Below are 18139 nucleotides of genomic sequence, written 5' to 3' on the forward strand. Positions count from 1 at the left end.
CATGTTATCCACAATAGTAGACAACTTTCAAATCTCCTATTGAAGGAATCATTGCTTCAAATATATACAGTAATTTACTTACTTCATTGATGAAATGACTTCCCCTATCTGATTCTAAAGAGATCGGAAACCCAAAACGTGGCATTAGTTCCCTAAGCAGTAGTTTTGCTACTGTGAGGCTGTCATTTCTTCGTGTAGGGTACGCTTCAATCCAATGACTAAAGATGCAGACAATCATCAGCACGTATCTCAAACCTCCACATACAGGCATCTCAATGAAATCCAGTTGCATTCTGCTGAATGGACCTCCTGCTCTTCCAATGTGGCTCAAATTAACCACTGTCCCTTTTCCCGCATTCATTTGCTGTCAAATGACGCAATGATGGCAGACTGCTTCAGCAACTTGTCTAAACCTTGGGTTGAACCACCTGTACTTGAAAAGACAAATCATGGCATCCCTCCCAAAATGTACTTGACCATGATAATATCTAGCCATTTGAGACAATAGACTATTTGGCAGAACCAATTGACCCTCTTCTGAAACCCACAATTCATCCTGATGCTGTACATATTTCATTATGTTCCATGAATGGTTTTCCTCCCTGTCAACATTATTCTGCAATGTTTTCAATTCTTTCAATGTATCTATCACATGCAATGCAAAACTTGGACATGTTTCATCTTTTTCAGGTAACAGTTTCCACTCACCTTTGAACGATATACAGTTCAATGTGCAAAACCCTGCGACTTGATCCGCACATCCATTTCCCATTGACACAAAAGCTTGTGATTTCAGATGTGCACTGCATTTCACCACAGCAATCTTTTCAGGCATTTGGATAGCTTGCAACAATTCTTTAATTCTCTCATCGTTTCTCACTGGTGAACCAGAAGAGGTCAAGAAACCTCTCTGTGACCACAACTGGCCAAAGTCATGGACTATTCCAAATCCATACTGGCTATCCGTATAGATGGTAACATGGCACGCTCTAGTAAGTGTTACCTACTTGCGCAGCGTTTACTCCTCAAAGCCAGGACGCTTCCAGTATACCAGTAATTGTGCACACAGCAGATCCTGCTCTCAGTACTCCTGTATTGTCTCTAAGACAGGAACCATCAACAAAGATAATTTGGTCATTTTCTTCCAATCGGTTGTCTCTAATGTCAGGTCTCGGTTTTGTGCACAAATCAGTTACTTCAAGACAATCATGTTCAATGTCTTCCAACTTTTCAATTTCAACAGTTTAATTTGGGAGCAAGGTTGCTGGGTTAAGCGCTGTACATCTTTTCACAGATACATTTAGTGACTCTAGAATACTCGTCTCCTATCTGGTCAGTCTGGCACCTGTTAGGTACTGGGTTTTCGTATTCGTAAGTAGGATCTTGATAGAATGAGGGATCATGATTGTAAAGGGGTGTCCCATCACAATGCCTTCACACTGCTGCTGCAACTAGGTCCAAAGTAGCTGAAAAATATGCTACTGGGCGGTTTACACCTCCATGGACCTGCATCAAGACAGACAAAGAACATGCATCACGCTCATGACAAAACAATGTGAAAGACTTTGTGTAGTCAGGCATACCCAAAGCCGGAGCTTTGCACAAACTCTCTCTCAACTCAGAAAACGCTTTCATGCAAGCCTGGTCTAACACTAGGGGATCGTGACCTCTTTATTGGTCAGCTTCTGCAAGGGCTTGGAAATGACTGAAAAATTAGGAATCCATTGGCGACAATAGCCTACCATCCCTAAGAACATCCTGACATCTCTCTGTGTGGTCGGGAGACTCATCTGTAATATGGTTGTGACCCTTTCTCTGGATATTTTCCTTGATCCCTTCTCAATCTGGTGACCCAAGTACTTCACTTCCTTCTGACAGTATTGCAATTTCAGTGGAGACACTTTGACCATTTGTTCCCAAATGGTTCAGCAAGGCAATCGTGTCATACATGCACTCGTCTCTTGTTTTGGATGCAATCAGTAGGTCATCAATGTACTGTACCGATGTCGATTGGAAAGGCAATTCCAGCGACTCCAAATTCTTTTTGAGGATCTGACTGAATATGGAAGGTGACTCTGAAAACCCTTGAGGAATTCAACACCAACAATAAACACGGTCTAAAAACTTTAACCAAAAGAGAAATTGGCTATCCTTATGAAGGGGCACAGAAAAGAAGGCTTGCGACAAGTCTGACAGTGAACCACTCAGCATTGCTTGGAATCTGAAACATTATCACAGCTGGATTTAGCACCAAGGGGCAACAATTGATCACAATATCATTTATTTTTCTCAAATCCTGGAAAATTCGAACTTTCCCACAGGGCTTGTTCAATCCCATTATCAGTGAATGACATGGGCTAAACAACACTTTGTTCAAAACCCCTGGGTTTACAAATTCTGCAATTATTTTGGCAACCTTTATAAGAATCTCCTGTGGCATGTGGTACTGGGGAATCTGAGGAAAAATTGCATTTGGCTTTACAGGAACTTTAACTGGCTTAACTCCCTTAATCAGACCTAGTTCTCTCCCTGTCAGATCCCACACTTTTTCTTTAACCGTTCCCCGCAAATCAGGAGGAAGCTTCTTTACTGTGAACATTGGAAAGAAATTAATCAGGGGTACTCCTCACTTATTGTTTCACATTCTGTCTCTGGATCTGGGTCATCCTCATCATCACTATTCGTCTGTATCTCGATTCCATCATTTGAACAAGTAATCGAACACCTAGTTTTACTCAGCAAGTCGCTTCCCAGTAGGGATACCGGACTTGAATCACAGACTATGAATTTATGCAATCCTCTAAAGTTGCCAGTCTTAACCTGAACTGGTTCTGTAAATGTATTGGTCAAATACTGATTCGCTACTCCTACAATTTGGCCTGTCTTCTCTGAAAGCGTCAAATTTGGAACTTAGCGTGTAGCTCCTGTGTCAACCAAGAATGAAACTCTGTGACCCATGACCTTTCCCTTCACGTATTGGCCTTTCTGATCTACTTCTGAGGAAGCTGCAAGCACGCATTCCTCTTCATCCGAACTCTCACTCACCCAATCATTGTTCCTTCCAATCTCACTATGTAACAGGAATTGGTGTACTGTGTTATTACTTTGGTTGGACCTCTGACCTGTGACCTGTTGAGGAAAAATCACCTGCTGCTGTTCCATTGGGGCTTGAGGTATTTGGATTTGCTGTCTAGGTACCATTGGACCCTGTAGTAGCATCGGCTGCAGATGTGTCATTTGTACACGTGGCGTTAGCACCTGCTGCATGGGTTGAAAATTCTGCATTTGATTCACATTATTTTGTAAATTCGGATTATGACCTCTCATGTTCATATCACCTGTTTGCTGACTAACACCCTCCTGCACAATCATCAAACACTCCTGCTTCCAATGTCTGACCTCTCTGCAAGCGTGACAAGGCAACAATTTCTTCATTCCCTGCACATCATTCTGAACCACTACAGTTCCCAAATCTGGACCGGATTTGTATTCCCTCCAAGACCTCTATCTCTCATCTGATTTTGAAATACCTGCTGCTGCTGTTGCTGCTGTCGAAAATTTCCCTGCATCCCTGTTTGTGCAGCTTTAATCTGCATCACCATCACCTTTTCCTTCTATTTTCTCTGCTTCAATTCAATCTCATCGCTACAGTACTTTGCATACTGCAACACCTCATCAATCAGTTTTGCTTGCCAGCAAATCAAATGATTCTTAATCATCTGGCTAATTTCAGGTCTCAACCCGTCCACAAATCTGAACACAAAATGAATCATGTCTTTAGGCTCAATTGTTTCTGTACCACTGTAATGCTTGAACGCCTGCAACAATCTCTCATAGTATGCATGTATTGACTCTTTTGCTTCCTGAGCTGTCCTATCTATTCTCTGCCAGTCAATGTTTTTGGGCGAAATTCTCATTTTTCAGGAATTCAATCACCTTGTAATAATATTTCTTTACCTCAGGAGACGACGCACCTGTAGCCTGATCTCTCTTCGGTTCTTTTGTTGGCCAGTCTATACTCCTCTTGCACTCCATCCACAAATCAGCCGTAACTACTATCTCTAATAGAGTGTGCAAGTCCTACCACAGGCACTTTGCAAGGTTCACAAACCTGTCTGTCTGCTGATACCATTCTACTGGCTTCTCTCTCATCTTGGGGTAATCATTTGTAAAAGACAGATTGTCACTTCTGCTCCAAGGGACATGAACAAAATTCCCTCCTGAAATCTCCCTCATTGGGAAGATTTTCACTGGATCCTTACTTTGCTGCACATTTGCAGTAAGCACTGCAGAATCCCTTTTTCTCTTCTCTCTTTTCCTTACCCATCTGCCTTTCCATCTGTCTAATTGTCCCCGTTTCTGGGCACTTTGAAGTAATTCCCTAAGGTGTGCCTTCATTCTGGCAGATCCATGTGCTCAAAGTCTTTTGCGTCAAAATCTAACCTATAACTCCTTTTAAAATGTTTTGTTTTCTCTATTTCTATGCCGTACTTTTCTGCCAGGTCTGCTAGCTTTTGATGCACATTGCTCACTTCCCTTGTAATCTTCGGGCACAGATATCTCAACTCTGCTTCTGAGTAGGACTCTAACCTGTTAACACCCATAGTCCCTTCAGTGAGCTCACCCGCTTCCATTCCTAGCCTTGTGTAGTTCAAGCACTCCTCTCCCTTAGATTAGGAGCACTCTGCGGCTATTGAGCTTCAGTCAGTTGCTGGCCAGTTAAACCTTGCAACAAAATGTTGCTGGCCTGGGCATGTGGAGTCTTTTGGACTACCGTATTTGCAGTCTGCGGTGTCCATAATTTCAGGCTCTGACTAACATTCAACCCTATGACAGTATTCTGAGGAACTCCGAATGGACTAATGTCTAGCAATGATCTCGATCCGTCAAAGGTCTGTCCTACAGGAGAGACTACTCAAAATTTCTCATTAAGCCTTCCCCTCATTGAATACTGACTCAGGAGTCCCTGTCCATCTGCACTGTTATCCTCCTGTGCAAGTAAAGGTACAATTGGGCCAATAGTAACAGGTGCAGACACAGCACCTGGGCTTGGTCTGACATTCAGGTTCTGTGGGAGAGTAACACCCGCATTCTGGTTCATCAGTACAGACATATCTGATTGTGTCCCTGATATTGGAGTGTATCTCAGCATCGTTTGTGACTGCGCTTGCGGCAGTAAAAGGGGAGCCGGCTCTGCCTAAACCAACATCGGTCTCGGGAAAGCCTGTCCTGTTGGCACTATTAGGTTTGTGGCAATTTCCACAATGGGCACATCTTGGTAAATTCTCATGACTTTACACTGTGGCACCTGAGTTTGTACTACTGGAGTAATAGGTGCGTTAAGACTGCTCTGCATTGGGCTCTGTGTCGGGCTCGTGGTCACATTAACCTATGTCAGAGCTGAAGGATTTACACTGGTACTCGGAACACTCTCTGGGATGCGTATAGTGAAGGACGATTTCTCAATAACTGCAAAATAAACTCATCATGGTCTGACTCTTCCTCATATGTCAGTGGTCCCTTAGACTCCTTTGGTCTCCGCTCCCTACTCTCAAAAGGGCTCCTCTTTGTTTTTCTGATAGCTTTCCTTCCTTCTCTCTTGCTGACCTGTGTAATTGCAGGAAACAACTTAATCCCATGTAAGGTCTCGGCTCTCCACAATTTCTGAGCACTGTCCCATGTAGGCTCTGCTAGCGTCTTTTCTGCCTTTTTCATCCTCCTCTCAAATTTGTGTTGCTGTTGCTGTCTGGCTACTAATTCCCAGATCGCTAATGCCGCGAACTGTGCTGGTCTCGGAGGGGGTTTCAGATCATACAGCACAATCCTCAGATTCTCTAAACTCCTCAAATTAAAGGGTCTGTTGATAGGAAACGCTAAGCTTCCATCCTTCTCTGTCACTTTGCACCATTGCTTTAGCCAAAGCCATGGCACAGCGCCCTTTTCTTTGATTACAGTGTAAGCTGGTGTACCTTCTGGCGGTGCAGTATCCCCTATACTCGTTGTAATGTATGTATCTCCCGTTAAAGCACTCTTTAAAGCTTTGAAAAATGTAATTTCTGTGACCTTTATTTTTTTATTCTGAATCAAATCAGGAAGTGACTTTTAATTCCAGAATTCTCTTCACCCACCCTCTCCACCAATTGCGCCTCATGAAGGCTGCTGAATCCATGCGCGACCCTTCTCACTAACCAACCTATCCCAGCGCGGCTCCAATGACTTCACGTTCACACATACTGCGGCTGACAAAGTCTTGCAGCTTGTCCTTCCAAACTCAAATTCACACTAAACTAATGCAATATATTGCGAGCACTAAACAAAATGAAAACCCATTTTGTCAGTTTACTACAGGTAAGGTAACACAATCACTTCAGAAACTTTACAGATATGTAACTGACGGCTTTTCGCTCTAACAGCTACTCCTTCTTTCTCAGTTTCCCTGATTTGCAAGCAAAATTTGATCTGCAAATTTCACCTTCACTTGATCAGTGGGTCTGCCCTGGTGCACACAGGATTCGCCAGATCTCAGTTGAAAAATTATTTCACTCACTTTGACTCACACTCTGACTTGTCGACCACGCCCGATCAACCTATTAAACTAGACAAATTACAACAAAAATCAAGTGTCTCATACACTTTTCAATATACTCCGGAGTCTTAGACCACGCAGGGTCCGTATACCAACAACCATGTGGACAATTTGTCAGCACAAAGTGCCACACACATGTGAAGTTCAACGACTTCCATACTCTTACACTGTGGAGTACGCACACTATTTCTACAGCTTCATTTGGAGTACGTAAACTCCCTAAACACTCACACACATCACAACTCACCTGCGATTTGCATAAGCTGTGCAAGTGCAAAACCTACTTCATTCACACCGTCTCTAGAACACCGAGAACATCCTCAAACAATCATTGGCAAGTTCCAAGATTCTGGGAAAGTCATTTTAAGTACTTAGGGGCACATTTTCTCTCCAATTTTTATTATTGAAACAATAAATCCAAATTTCACCAATTTCCGCGAATTACTCTGCCCTCTGTAGGTGGATAACCCTTATCCTACTACCATCTCTGGGGACATCTGTTATTTTTCGCTAACAATCTCTAGGACCATATACTCTATTACCTATCTCCGGACTTTACAGTGTGCTCTTTAAGGGCCAAACCATGTACCAAGCCTTTATGATGGGCTTGTAAGGAGACAAACCATCAAGCTCTACCATCTCTGTTAGCGTGTCGGACCTTAATAAGTAAACTTACAAGGAGACGTGAATAGGATCGATGAACCTTTTGACTTGCTTCGAGGTTTTCCCACCATATATGCCGTACATGCAGATCAATAATCCATAACAATCAATAACATTAGTAATCAATAGGAGGCAGTAATTGTCATACACAATGACCTTTCAGTCATGAATAACAACCCTTCATGTAAAAGTTAGAATGTTTATTTCCCTATATTAACACTGCTAATGTCACGTAAATTAATCTCAAAATCAAATGATGAACATACAGAAATAACACTGGTTGACCAGAACGGCGAAAGAATTGCAAATTAATCAAAGCTTGAGCCACTACACATTCTAAGGTTACAGTACCAACTAATAGCAGAAGTAACTGCAAAACGTAATAACATACATTTAGATTCAGCAAAGAAAGACATCAAATGTTATTCCACATATTGAACTTCCTTAATGAGGACTCTAACATCAGATTAGAATAGCATGTTTGGGCTTCATGCAAAACAATTTAGTCAACACAAATTTGGAAAAAAAACTTCTACCTATGGCTCTATTAAAATAGTGATTGGCACCTAGAAACAAAAGCAAATAGACATGGTAAACAGTATCCTAGTCAATATACCTATCCTCAGTTTGGATCAGCGAGCAGTGACAGTCTTTGTCCTCAGGACATCAGTTCAGTCAGCTAGTCATCAGGATTCAGCATCAAAGTTCAAAGAAAGGCAAAGTCTGTTTTAAGCAAAAAAGTTAAGCATGCCTCTTGTCAAGCCGGTCAAGAAAATAATGGCCTTAAGGCAAGCTAGAAAATGAGCAAATGGCCTGTCTTCCCTCAGTGCAGTATGGCTAAGTTAGATTTCCTAAACTACTACCCAAGTCCCTGTTGGTCAAGGGATCGCATATTTGCAGTTAATCCAATGACACTAAAATGTCAAATCTACAATTTTACTAGTACATGGTTTTCATCTCTTCCGTTCTTGTTATTGCGCCCATCAGGTAACAATATTGTTGCAGCTTATACTCCAGTGAGTATGTTCATAGTTCTCTCCTGAGAAAGTCAGTCTTACACACATTACATTAAACAATGTTGCATTAGCTAGTACATCATCTCCTAGCAAGCAGTTCTCATGAGAAAGAACTTCAGCTACGAGCATTTGGTCAGCACAGTGGAAAATCACAATTTAGTTCTCCAAGCATCCATTTTATAAAATGCCTAAGAAATGCAGCTTGACAAGAGGCTTTGCAAAAAGGCCAAGACCTTGCTAAGTTAAGGTCTTACAATTAATAAAGCTAATGCATAATGCATAACCCTCAATATGACATATTACTACAGTAATCAAACATAAGTTCATCTTTTCATATTAATAAGCCATTAATAAGTACACTTCGTGAACACTGGTGGCCACTCTAGTGGGCGCACCTGCAAATGTGTGCATTATTTTCCCTACGTTATTACATTTTCTATGCAATTTCAACATTCAGGACACATGAATAATCATTAATAATTTCATTAGCAAGCTCAGCTTTAACAATAGTATGTTGCCTGTTAACACCTGCCTAAAAAAAGAACTGCACCTCAGTGCTGGGGCAGAAAGGCCAATATTTGTTGCCTGTTACATGTGTACACCTGCCTAAAAAGAAATGCACTGCAGTACCAGGGCTGGAGAGCCAATACTTTACTTTACCAATGCTTTTTTCTTTCCATTGTTTAGGGTTTTAGTCATGGTTCTATACTTGAAGTATGAGGTTGTTTTTTTAGAGTTTGGTGGATGTTGTTACAAGTGCATTAGGATATAATCCACTTATAATGAGGTGGAAAGGATATCTGCCACATTTGTAATGGAATACTTGTCTGTCAAACTCTTAAGTCAGGGCTGATGTTTTTATGGTACAGGAAACAAAGCCAATATTAGCTTTTCTTTGCACAGGTAAAAATATGTTCCTGTAATGTGCTTTAAAATTAAAATATGGTTTCTCTACCTCTTATAAGTACATTTTCTTGCTAGGAACTATCTGTACATTTCTATTAAGTTTTTATCTGGTGGTTATTCTTTTTTTTATTTGTTTTATTGATAGCCCAGGGAAGTGGTGACCTGTTTTCTTATTTTTATTGTTGTGACAGCATGGAGCAGTATATAGGTGCCACCCTGCATGCTGAAGTGAGCTCTGTTTTGCATGACCTGTGACACGGATGGGAGCTTCGATCTCTAAATGTTGATGGTGCTTCACTGACCTTTAAATTCTTTTTCCAAGTTGGTGATAGGAAATAGCCTTGTCACCCACCCCAGAAACGCACAGCCTTCAGGAAATGCTTCACCTGCAGAAAGTAGACAATGGTTACAGACCCGAACGGCATCTGTGTTTGGTGACTCGGATCTAAATATGGTTTGAAGTTAAGCAACAACTGCTCCCTGATGCATCCAAAAGCCATCAGTGGGGAGGGGGAGGAAAGGATGTATGTTGACAAACCCAAGGAACCAGACTGATTGCACTTTTGGTTGCTTCTAGTTTTGTGCCTGCTCCCAATCCAAGTCACTGTGTTTGGTAAGTCTAAGACAAAGTCAAAAGACCAGTGTTTGTGCAAGCACAAGAAGATTGGGCGGGCGGGCGTCCTCTCCCCCTCACTCTCATTTCACGGAGAGAATGAGCAATTGACAAGTAAGGGCCTGTTTCCACACCAATTATCTAACTGACCCCATCCCCCCCACCTGGAGGCGATGCCTCTCACTCCTGAGACATAATCCTCTCCGCATCAGGAAGAGCCCTTCAAGTAGGCAATGCTGCAGCTTTTCTGGGTGATTCTGAGTCCCTATGGAGTGCTTTCATGCCCATTGGAACCAACAGTGCCCCAGTCGGACTCCCACTGGCAGAACCTGCCCAAGCGCTCACTAACCTCGATGGACCTCTGCCTGGCTTCTTGCAGAGACCAAGCAATACTTACACACTTTTACATCAGGCCATGGCAGTTCCAGCTGATTCAGTGAGTTGCGCTACATCTAGACCAGTGTCTTGTAATGAGCTCACTGTGGCACAACCCTTTGTTTGGAATAACTGTATGGCCATGCGTATGCCTCAGCACCAATACTTCTGGAATGTTCCGCTTGATGAGGATGATTAGGAGGTGGACATTTTGCTAAACTCTCACTATACTGACCTTTATTTAGAATTTGTGGATGGTAGTGGCCATGATACTTCCCCTGATGTGTAAGTGAACTCCCCTATGGGGCCTCTACCGAGGAAAGTGTCTTTTTTGAGGTGGTGGTCTGTACAGCCACTGAGGTTTTAGAAGTTAATTTTCTTGTTGAGATCTTGCAAGGAGGCGCTTCAACTTCAGAGCCTTTACTACCATAAAATGATGTTCTAATGGAAGTTTTGATGTTGCTGTGGTTGAAACCATACTCTGCCCCGGCAGTTATCCAGTAGATCTGGCATTTTTTTGATGCAGCACCCCATGCCAAAGAACCTTGTATTTCAGGTTTCGTCCAGCAAGGTGAATCTGAATGCCTTACCAACTGCCCCTCCTGACAGGGACTCAAGCTTCACCCATGGTGAGTCCGAATACCTTCCCCACAGAGTTACCTGACAGACAGTAGAAGTGCATTGTTGCACTTGGGAAAAGGGTTTGTCTTCTGTCAGTTTAGCATTGCGGTCGTTCAATGTTTTTGCCAGTTGAGGAGGCACCCTCATGCCCTCTGCGGTATGTAGAGCGCTAACTTGCCCATTCTCCCTGAGAAGTTCGGAACTGCCTTTGCTCAGAGGGTCCATGATGGACAGTATGCAGCAAAGAACATTTGTGAAACGGGCTGTACACCAGAGACTGTTTTGTCTGTGCTTTGAGCACCAGTGTGGCAACCATCATGGCTGGATGCCCACAAGACTAATGTATACAAAAAAGTGATAAATGGGATGCTTGAATTAATATTAACCACTGGTAATTACTCAGGGCCCCATCCCATCCCAGTCCATTTTTACTATGCACGTCATACCACCTCAGTTTAGGTCCATCCATGTGCAAATCAGTCTTGACCCTGCTCCAGTGGGAGCAGTCCAGCCTGAACTGTCAGGCCTGGTCCTCCTTGAATTAAAACAAAGCAATCCAGAGCCGTTTTTGCCCCTGCTAGGCCTCATCAGCCAGGTATAGCTTGGGTCCAGTGACAGTGTGCATGGGACCCACGTCTATGCATACTCATCCAACATAGGGCAACACACTAGGGTATACAAAAAAAGTGATGTGTGGAATGCTTGAATTAATCTCAGCCACTGATAATTACTTGGCCTTTATCCAAGTTCATCAATATTCTGCACACCATACCACCTCAGTTTTGACCCAGCCATATGCGAGTCAGTGCTGATTTTGGGAACCAGGGAGATTCAGTGTTGGAGCAGTTCAAAGGTAGTTGTGTTACATCCCACCTCTTTGGCAGTTTCACCAACAATACTCGAAAATTAGAGATTGTGCCTGGGCCCTTGCTTACTGCCAGAAGCAGACATCTCAGCCTGCAGGTTGTTCAACACAGTTATACGCTTCCACTTTTGCCTACTCCCTTCCTTTTTCTCGTATTTTTGCTCAGACTGCGGAGATCATGCTTCCATCCTTGCCAAAGACTTTCGGGCACTGCTAGTCGATGGAGCAATGGAGAGAACCCAGGAGCAGAGAGGAGAGTGCCCAAAAAGAATATGGGCTCAAGCCAATTTAGGCCTTTGGTGCCTAAGCACCTTCCTTTGGAAGGACAAATTCAGAATGTTAACTCGGACTCAGACCCTCTCTGCTGTAGATCTTGGGGACTGGATAGTGTCCGTAGATTTGTACCTGTACTGCCATCTCAAAGGCATTTCCTCTTCTTCATTGTGTGGTTCCTGTTCACAGTCATGGCCATCAGCCTCTCGTCTGCCTCCTGGATATTTACAAAGGTGATAGCAGTGATCACAGCTCATATTCGTAGGCCCGGTATACACTGGCTGTTAAAGGCAGGCTTGCCTCAGTCAGTCGTGGATCACCTGTAGACTGCTATCCACACAGTGCTTCTCTGAGTAGGTGCTGATATCCCACCTCCTGTAGGTGAATAGAACTCCCTTTTACAGCGACTGTTCTAGATAAAGTGATATACAAATTGAAATTGTTCCTTGGTTTCTGCATGAATGGTTCTGAGGCTCCTTTGTCACCTTTCCTTTTATATCCTGCTAGTGCCTTATGTCCAGTGACACATACAGGCTCTGCAGGGGAACCTACACTTTCATTGTGTCAAGCACTGGTGATGTCTCTCAGACAATATTCGTATTCAGAAAGCGGCGGCCGAGGACATTCGGTGGTGACTGAAGTATGCCAACATGATATGTGGCAGCCTGTTTTCCTTACTCTACCTGAACCTGCTGGTGGTGAAGGTTACATCGTCTCTGTGTTGGGGTTCCACCTGGGCAAGGTGGAGATTAGGGGCCTCTGGTCTCAGGTAGAACAGAGTTCTACCATCAGTTGTAGGGCATTATGTTGCATTATCATGTTATCTGTGCCAAGAATTCTCAGTAGGCTTATCAGTAGTGCTGTGTAAGTGTGGTAGCATAACATAACATGCTACCACACTTAGCATGTGTGAAACCTATTCATAGGCAATCTGTGATTCAAAACAACAATCAACAACTCCTTTGAAAGTCAATCAACTTTTAGACTTTCCACTCCTCGTAGTAATGTTTACAGTGCAGTGAAATGCTCACTGTTCAGTTTCTGTGAAAACAGTGTAGATTTGGGAAAAATCAAAAACTTTCCTATTGTAGGGACTCAATGGCAGTTTACTTTTTGCATACTTTTAATAATTGCAAATTATTATTTTACCTAGAATACTAGATTTTATTGGTTCAAACATGAAAACTGAATTGTATGATATGTTGTTTTAATGACGTTTTAAGCTGGGAAAACTGGAATATCACCCTGTATAAGGCACTGGTGGTTCCTCAGAGGAGCTGACATGACATTTGATACACAGCCTATGGAAAACTGAATTTTAGGCTTTGGTTCTTAAAGACGTTTTAAGCTTGGAAAACTGAAATATCGCCCTGTAAGAGCTGCATGAACATTGATACACTGCTAAAAAATAATGTTTTCTGCATTTACTATTGTTATCCCTTTTAACATACAGACCTGTTTTCGTTTTTGTCTTTCTAGACTGTTGAAGAAGAGGCATTAATAAAGAACAATAACACATGTAAAGACTTCCTTATTGAGGCTATGAAGTATCATTTACTGCCAATGGATCAAAGACAATTAATAAAAAATCCCAGGACTAAGCCTAGGACTCCAATTAGTCTTCCAAAGGTAAGATCTCTGCAGGAACTATACAGATGCATATAGGGCTCACTCTCGTGTTTGTCTAATCCATTGTGTCAGGTAAAGACGCTGGACATTGGTTGTCTAATAAATGATAATGCACCGCTAGGTACATGGCTGGAAAATGGGTTCTGTTATACCACATTTGTGGATATTTGCAATTAAACAAATAACAATAATTTTCTTTGCATTATATCACTCTAGTACTTAACACCTGAGTCTGATTATTTAATTGATTGCATTTTTAATATTAATTTGAATTTACTTGATGTCGTTTTTGAGGGAAGAAATAAGAGTTGTCAATCAGTTCATCCGTAAATACTCAGAATATATTTGCAAAGAGAAGTCCGTAATTTGTTTCTCCTTTATCCAGACCTGCTGGTTGCAAAGTTCACTTATAGCATAGCTACCGTGGCTTTTTTCAGAAAATTGGCCTTTTGACCACATACTCACAAAAGATGGACCAGGTACCTCCCTTTGCTTATATTGGTTTAGAAATGTGTATTAGAAAACGACCAAGCTCAAGACAGGGCTAGGAGGCACTTTGGTGAAATGGGGAAAAAGAGCTGCAGAAGAAGGCTTGTGGTTTTTTCCCTGAAAATGGCATCAACAAAAGGTGTGCGGTGCTGAAATCACCATCTTCACAGCTTTCAGGAACAGGCAGACTTGAATCAGAAAACCACATTTACAACATTTTGGCATTTTACTGGGACATACCCCATTTTTACTATTTTTGGGGAGTGGATCAGGGGTAATTGCCCCATCTGTCCACCAGTGGGCAGAACAACTTTGTCCCTATTTATTTGGGGTGAGGGTATGGCCATACCCACACCGTCTTTAAAAAAAATAATAATAATCTTCCCTGGCCTCTGGTGGGCTTTCTGCCCCCCTTGGGGGCAGATGGGCCTTACAGAAATAGGCCGATCTGACCCTAAAGGGGGCAGAAATGGCCAACAGTAATGTGCCCCCATGGGGAGCAATCCTTGCCCATAGGACTGCCAAACAAAACGCACACACACATACACCAATCCCTGGTGCCTAAGTGGTTTCTGACCCCCTGGGGCCATATCAGCCTGATATAAATAGGCTGATCTGGCCTAAAATAGATTTGACCTTGCCTAAGGGGTCGATCCCCTTAATCCCTTTTGCCTAGAGGTTCCTGGCCCGCTTGAGGGCAGAAGTGGCCTACAATAAATTTGCCCCCCCATAGGAGCGATTCTTGCCAGAGGGGTTGCTCCCCTTGTGTGAAACTGCTGTTAAAAAAAATAACCCTGGTCTAGTGGTTTCTGCCCCCCTTTGGCGGCAGATTGGCCTCATAAAAATATGCTAATCTGCCCCCAATAGGGGCAGAAATGGCCTAAAACTAGTTTGCTCCCCAGGGGAGTGACCCTTGCCTAAGAGGTCGCTCCCCACCTCTAAATTTATTTTTTTTAATTATCCCTGGTCCCTAGTTGCTTCTGCCCTCTGTGGGCAGAAATGGCCTAATAAATAATTGCCTCCCAGGGGAGCAACCCTTGCTTTTGGGGTCGCACCCCTTCATCGTTTTTGTAAAAAAAAAAACAACAACAAAAAAACTCCCTGGTGTCTAGTGGGTTCTGCCCCCCCCTAGGGGCAGATCAGCCTAATGAAAATAGAACGATCTGCCCCTGGGGGGGGGTCAGAAAAGGCCTAAAAATAAATTGTCTCCCCGGAGAGCGGACTTTGCTTCCCTTATGCATAAATAAACAAACATACACAAAAATCCCTGGTGTCTAGTGGGCATTTCTGCAACCCAATCGCTTCATGATCGGGCTGCAGAAATGCTCACAGAGACATGAAGGGAAAGGAAAGGCCCTTCCTTTCCTTTGATGTCTCTGTGCCACCCCCAGCCCCAGGATCGGAAGAGAAATGCAAAGTGATTCCCCTTCCATCTCTGCCCATGGGAGGGAGTGGGAGGCTCATGGGGGGAGCACTAGCGCTCCCCCATGATCCAGTCCATGGACGTAATGGTTACGTCCTTGGTGCATCAGCACCGCAGCCAAGGATTTAACCGTTACGTTCATGGCGGGGAAGGGGATAAACTCCGCCTGTCTGAACATACTCACACTGAACATGTTGCCACCAACTCTGTGAGAGAGCTAATGGCATAAACATTGTGACAAAAAAGACAGTCCTAGCTGAAAGAGGATTACCAGAATGTAATCTAGCACCATCCCCTGTCACTCTTCTTCTTCGTAGGGCTCCTGGTATTGAGGAAATATGAAAGACGAAACATATAGGCTTTATCACATAACATCATATGGATTGTATTGTGACAAGTATCTCTAACTCTAGCTTCTCAGCCTTCAAACCTGTAGGTTCGGAGGTGTAGATAAGAGAGAAAAGAACATGACAGCTTGGTGCGTGAACCAATTACTGTTACTTCTATACTACTGCTTGCCTCAGTAGGTGGAACAAGGGAGTTTAGGTCAAACAAGGAACACCGGTATAGCTACAGTGCTTGCTTCCGGAGATTTGTAAGCTGAGCATGAAGTTTCTTTAATCATCCGGATGAGAGAGAATCCTTTCATGACTCTAGGTGCAGAGGTCTCAAGAAAAAAACAGGATACCATGGCATTCGAACTGGATGCAAAAAGGTTCCAGTCTTTGGCTGGTCAGCTTCGATTCCCAGAATAGCGTCTGGGCAGAAGAGTTGCAGTGATGTGCACTGCCCTTGGTTTTTAGCCCACCAAGTTAGCCAAAGCGCTTATGCCTACTACACAAATAAAACTGCTTCTACTCTAATACTAATGAATTAAGAGGATTATATTTGCTTCACAGCCATCTTGCAAAGCTGTCTGTTTGATCTTTTGAGATTCAACGTTTTCAAGATGAGCACAAGCACATGCATAAGGTTTGACCAAAGTGACCAAAGATGTGTGATGGAAAGCGCGACCCCATGTCAAAAATGAAGTTAGCTAAATGCAGTGAGGATTGCTATAAAGGACGTTTTTCTATAGTAGGTCACCTGCCTGGCTTCAGATTGAATGGGGAACGTGTGTAGAAATGTATTTAATGATCTATATGGATTTTCATCTTGTTATGCTGTACTCAAAGGATTGAATTGTCATGACCTTGGTGGTTGCTTTCAAGCCTGTATTGGGTGAGCAATGGTTCCCAGTTTTTTAGAAAAGTCTTCAGAGGTAAATTGGTTCCTTTTGTTGGAACTAGACTTTATTGTGGATATTATAGGCCCAACGGTTCTGCACCCACTAAACTAACCGGAAGACCCTTATGAACTAGAGATTCCACCTGCCTACTCATTTCTTCACAGATGTGCTAATCCTTTTACAGGGTTCTCTAGGAGGGCATTCCTTTCTGGCTACTCTAGTCTTACTATGAATGACTTGATTTTATGACAGAGAACATCCTAAGTGATTCAGTCTCTGTATTGGGGTATTTATTGATGGTGCTGTCTACGGCCCCTTGATTAAGTCCTAGGCCTGCCTTAGGCGTCCTTTTGAACTGCTAGAATCTTTTTCCCTTTCCAGTTTTGGGTCTTGGTTGTTGCATCAGGAAGTGTTTTGCTCGGACCCCAGGGAAGTCTCTTTTGAAATCTGCTCTTCTATTCCCATCTCTGTCCTGACTGTGGGTCTGATTCTTAAAAATGTCTTTGCACGCCTAAGCTCTACTCGTAAACCGCAGCATTTACAAGACAGTTTATATTCCTGATTCAGAGAACCACAAATGATGGGATTTCACCTTTGTGAATTGGATTTGTTCCTAACGAAATTCAGTCAGCTTGATGGAATTTCCATATGAACAAATCTGTCTGACGTTCAATGTGCAAACTTCATTGAATTCACTGTGCCCACATTCCTGTTTTTCAGGTCATTTAATCTTCCCTGCAGTTTCTTTTGTAGTTGAGGTGAGGTCTGTCCATCTAATTACCAAAAGAGCTGCTCTGTGTTTGCTTGACGACCTGCCACTATGCTTCTTATGTTCTTTTATTTGCACTGTATTATGCCTGATTTGACATAGTTATATTGGTTATTCTCCTGGATTTGTTTTATTTTTTTATTTGCAATCCAATGCATCGTTTATTAAATTCAATAAATACACCATTACAAAGAGGCATTGGATGCCATTTATAAGCAGTGCTTGGGCAGGTTCTGTCTCCTTTCTGCTTTGTTAGCTTAGGCAAAGAAAGAAGACTGGCAATCTGCCTACCACAGCGATTTAGGGCTGAGATTTAAAGAAAGGCCGAGTCACCGCACTCTCCATTGTCACCAGAGATACCATCAAGGTCATAAGTGGACTATATCAGAGGACTGTGCCCTATCAGCCAGAAGCTTTGTGTCCAGTATGGCTGAGTTCGAGACTTTAAGGCAGCAATGGTTGTAACATCCTAATCCCTAGGATCTAAACAAGCACTCCTCCATTTGTGGAGGCATTATCAGTCAATTCTTGGGAAGTTAACAGCGCCTTGAGACCCTATGGGTGAGTAGCTGCACTCTACAAATCCTTGATTGATTGAGTGTGGACTTTAATTTGTAGCATGACGCTTTGTAGATTGTTGCTCATGGCTTAGGCTGAGATTGAGATTTAATAATGTGTCAGCA

The 18139-nt window shown here is 42.8% G+C and overlaps 1 protein-coding gene across 4 annotated transcripts in view; it reads left to right on the forward strand.

Moving 5' to 3' along the window:
* LOC138245566 (kelch-like protein 3) overlaps positions 1 to 18139 on the forward strand; it is a 416865-nt gene that overhangs the window by 338831 nt on the left and 59895 nt on the right. For all 4 annotated transcript variants that reach the window (XM_069199266.1, XM_069199268.1, XM_069199267.1 and 1 more), the window contains one exon: positions 13398 to 13547. In XM_069199266.1, the coding sequence (XP_069055367.1) occupies positions 13398 to 13547 (150 nt within the window). The remainder of the gene's footprint in view (positions 1 to 13397; positions 13548 to 18139) is intronic.

Source organism: Pleurodeles waltl, chromosome 7 (genome assembly GCF_031143425.1).
Source record: "Pleurodeles waltl isolate 20211129_DDA chromosome 7, aPleWal1.hap1.20221129, whole genome shotgun sequence".
NCBI classification, from domain to species: Eukaryota; Metazoa; Chordata; class Amphibia; order Caudata; family Salamandridae; genus Pleurodeles; species Pleurodeles waltl.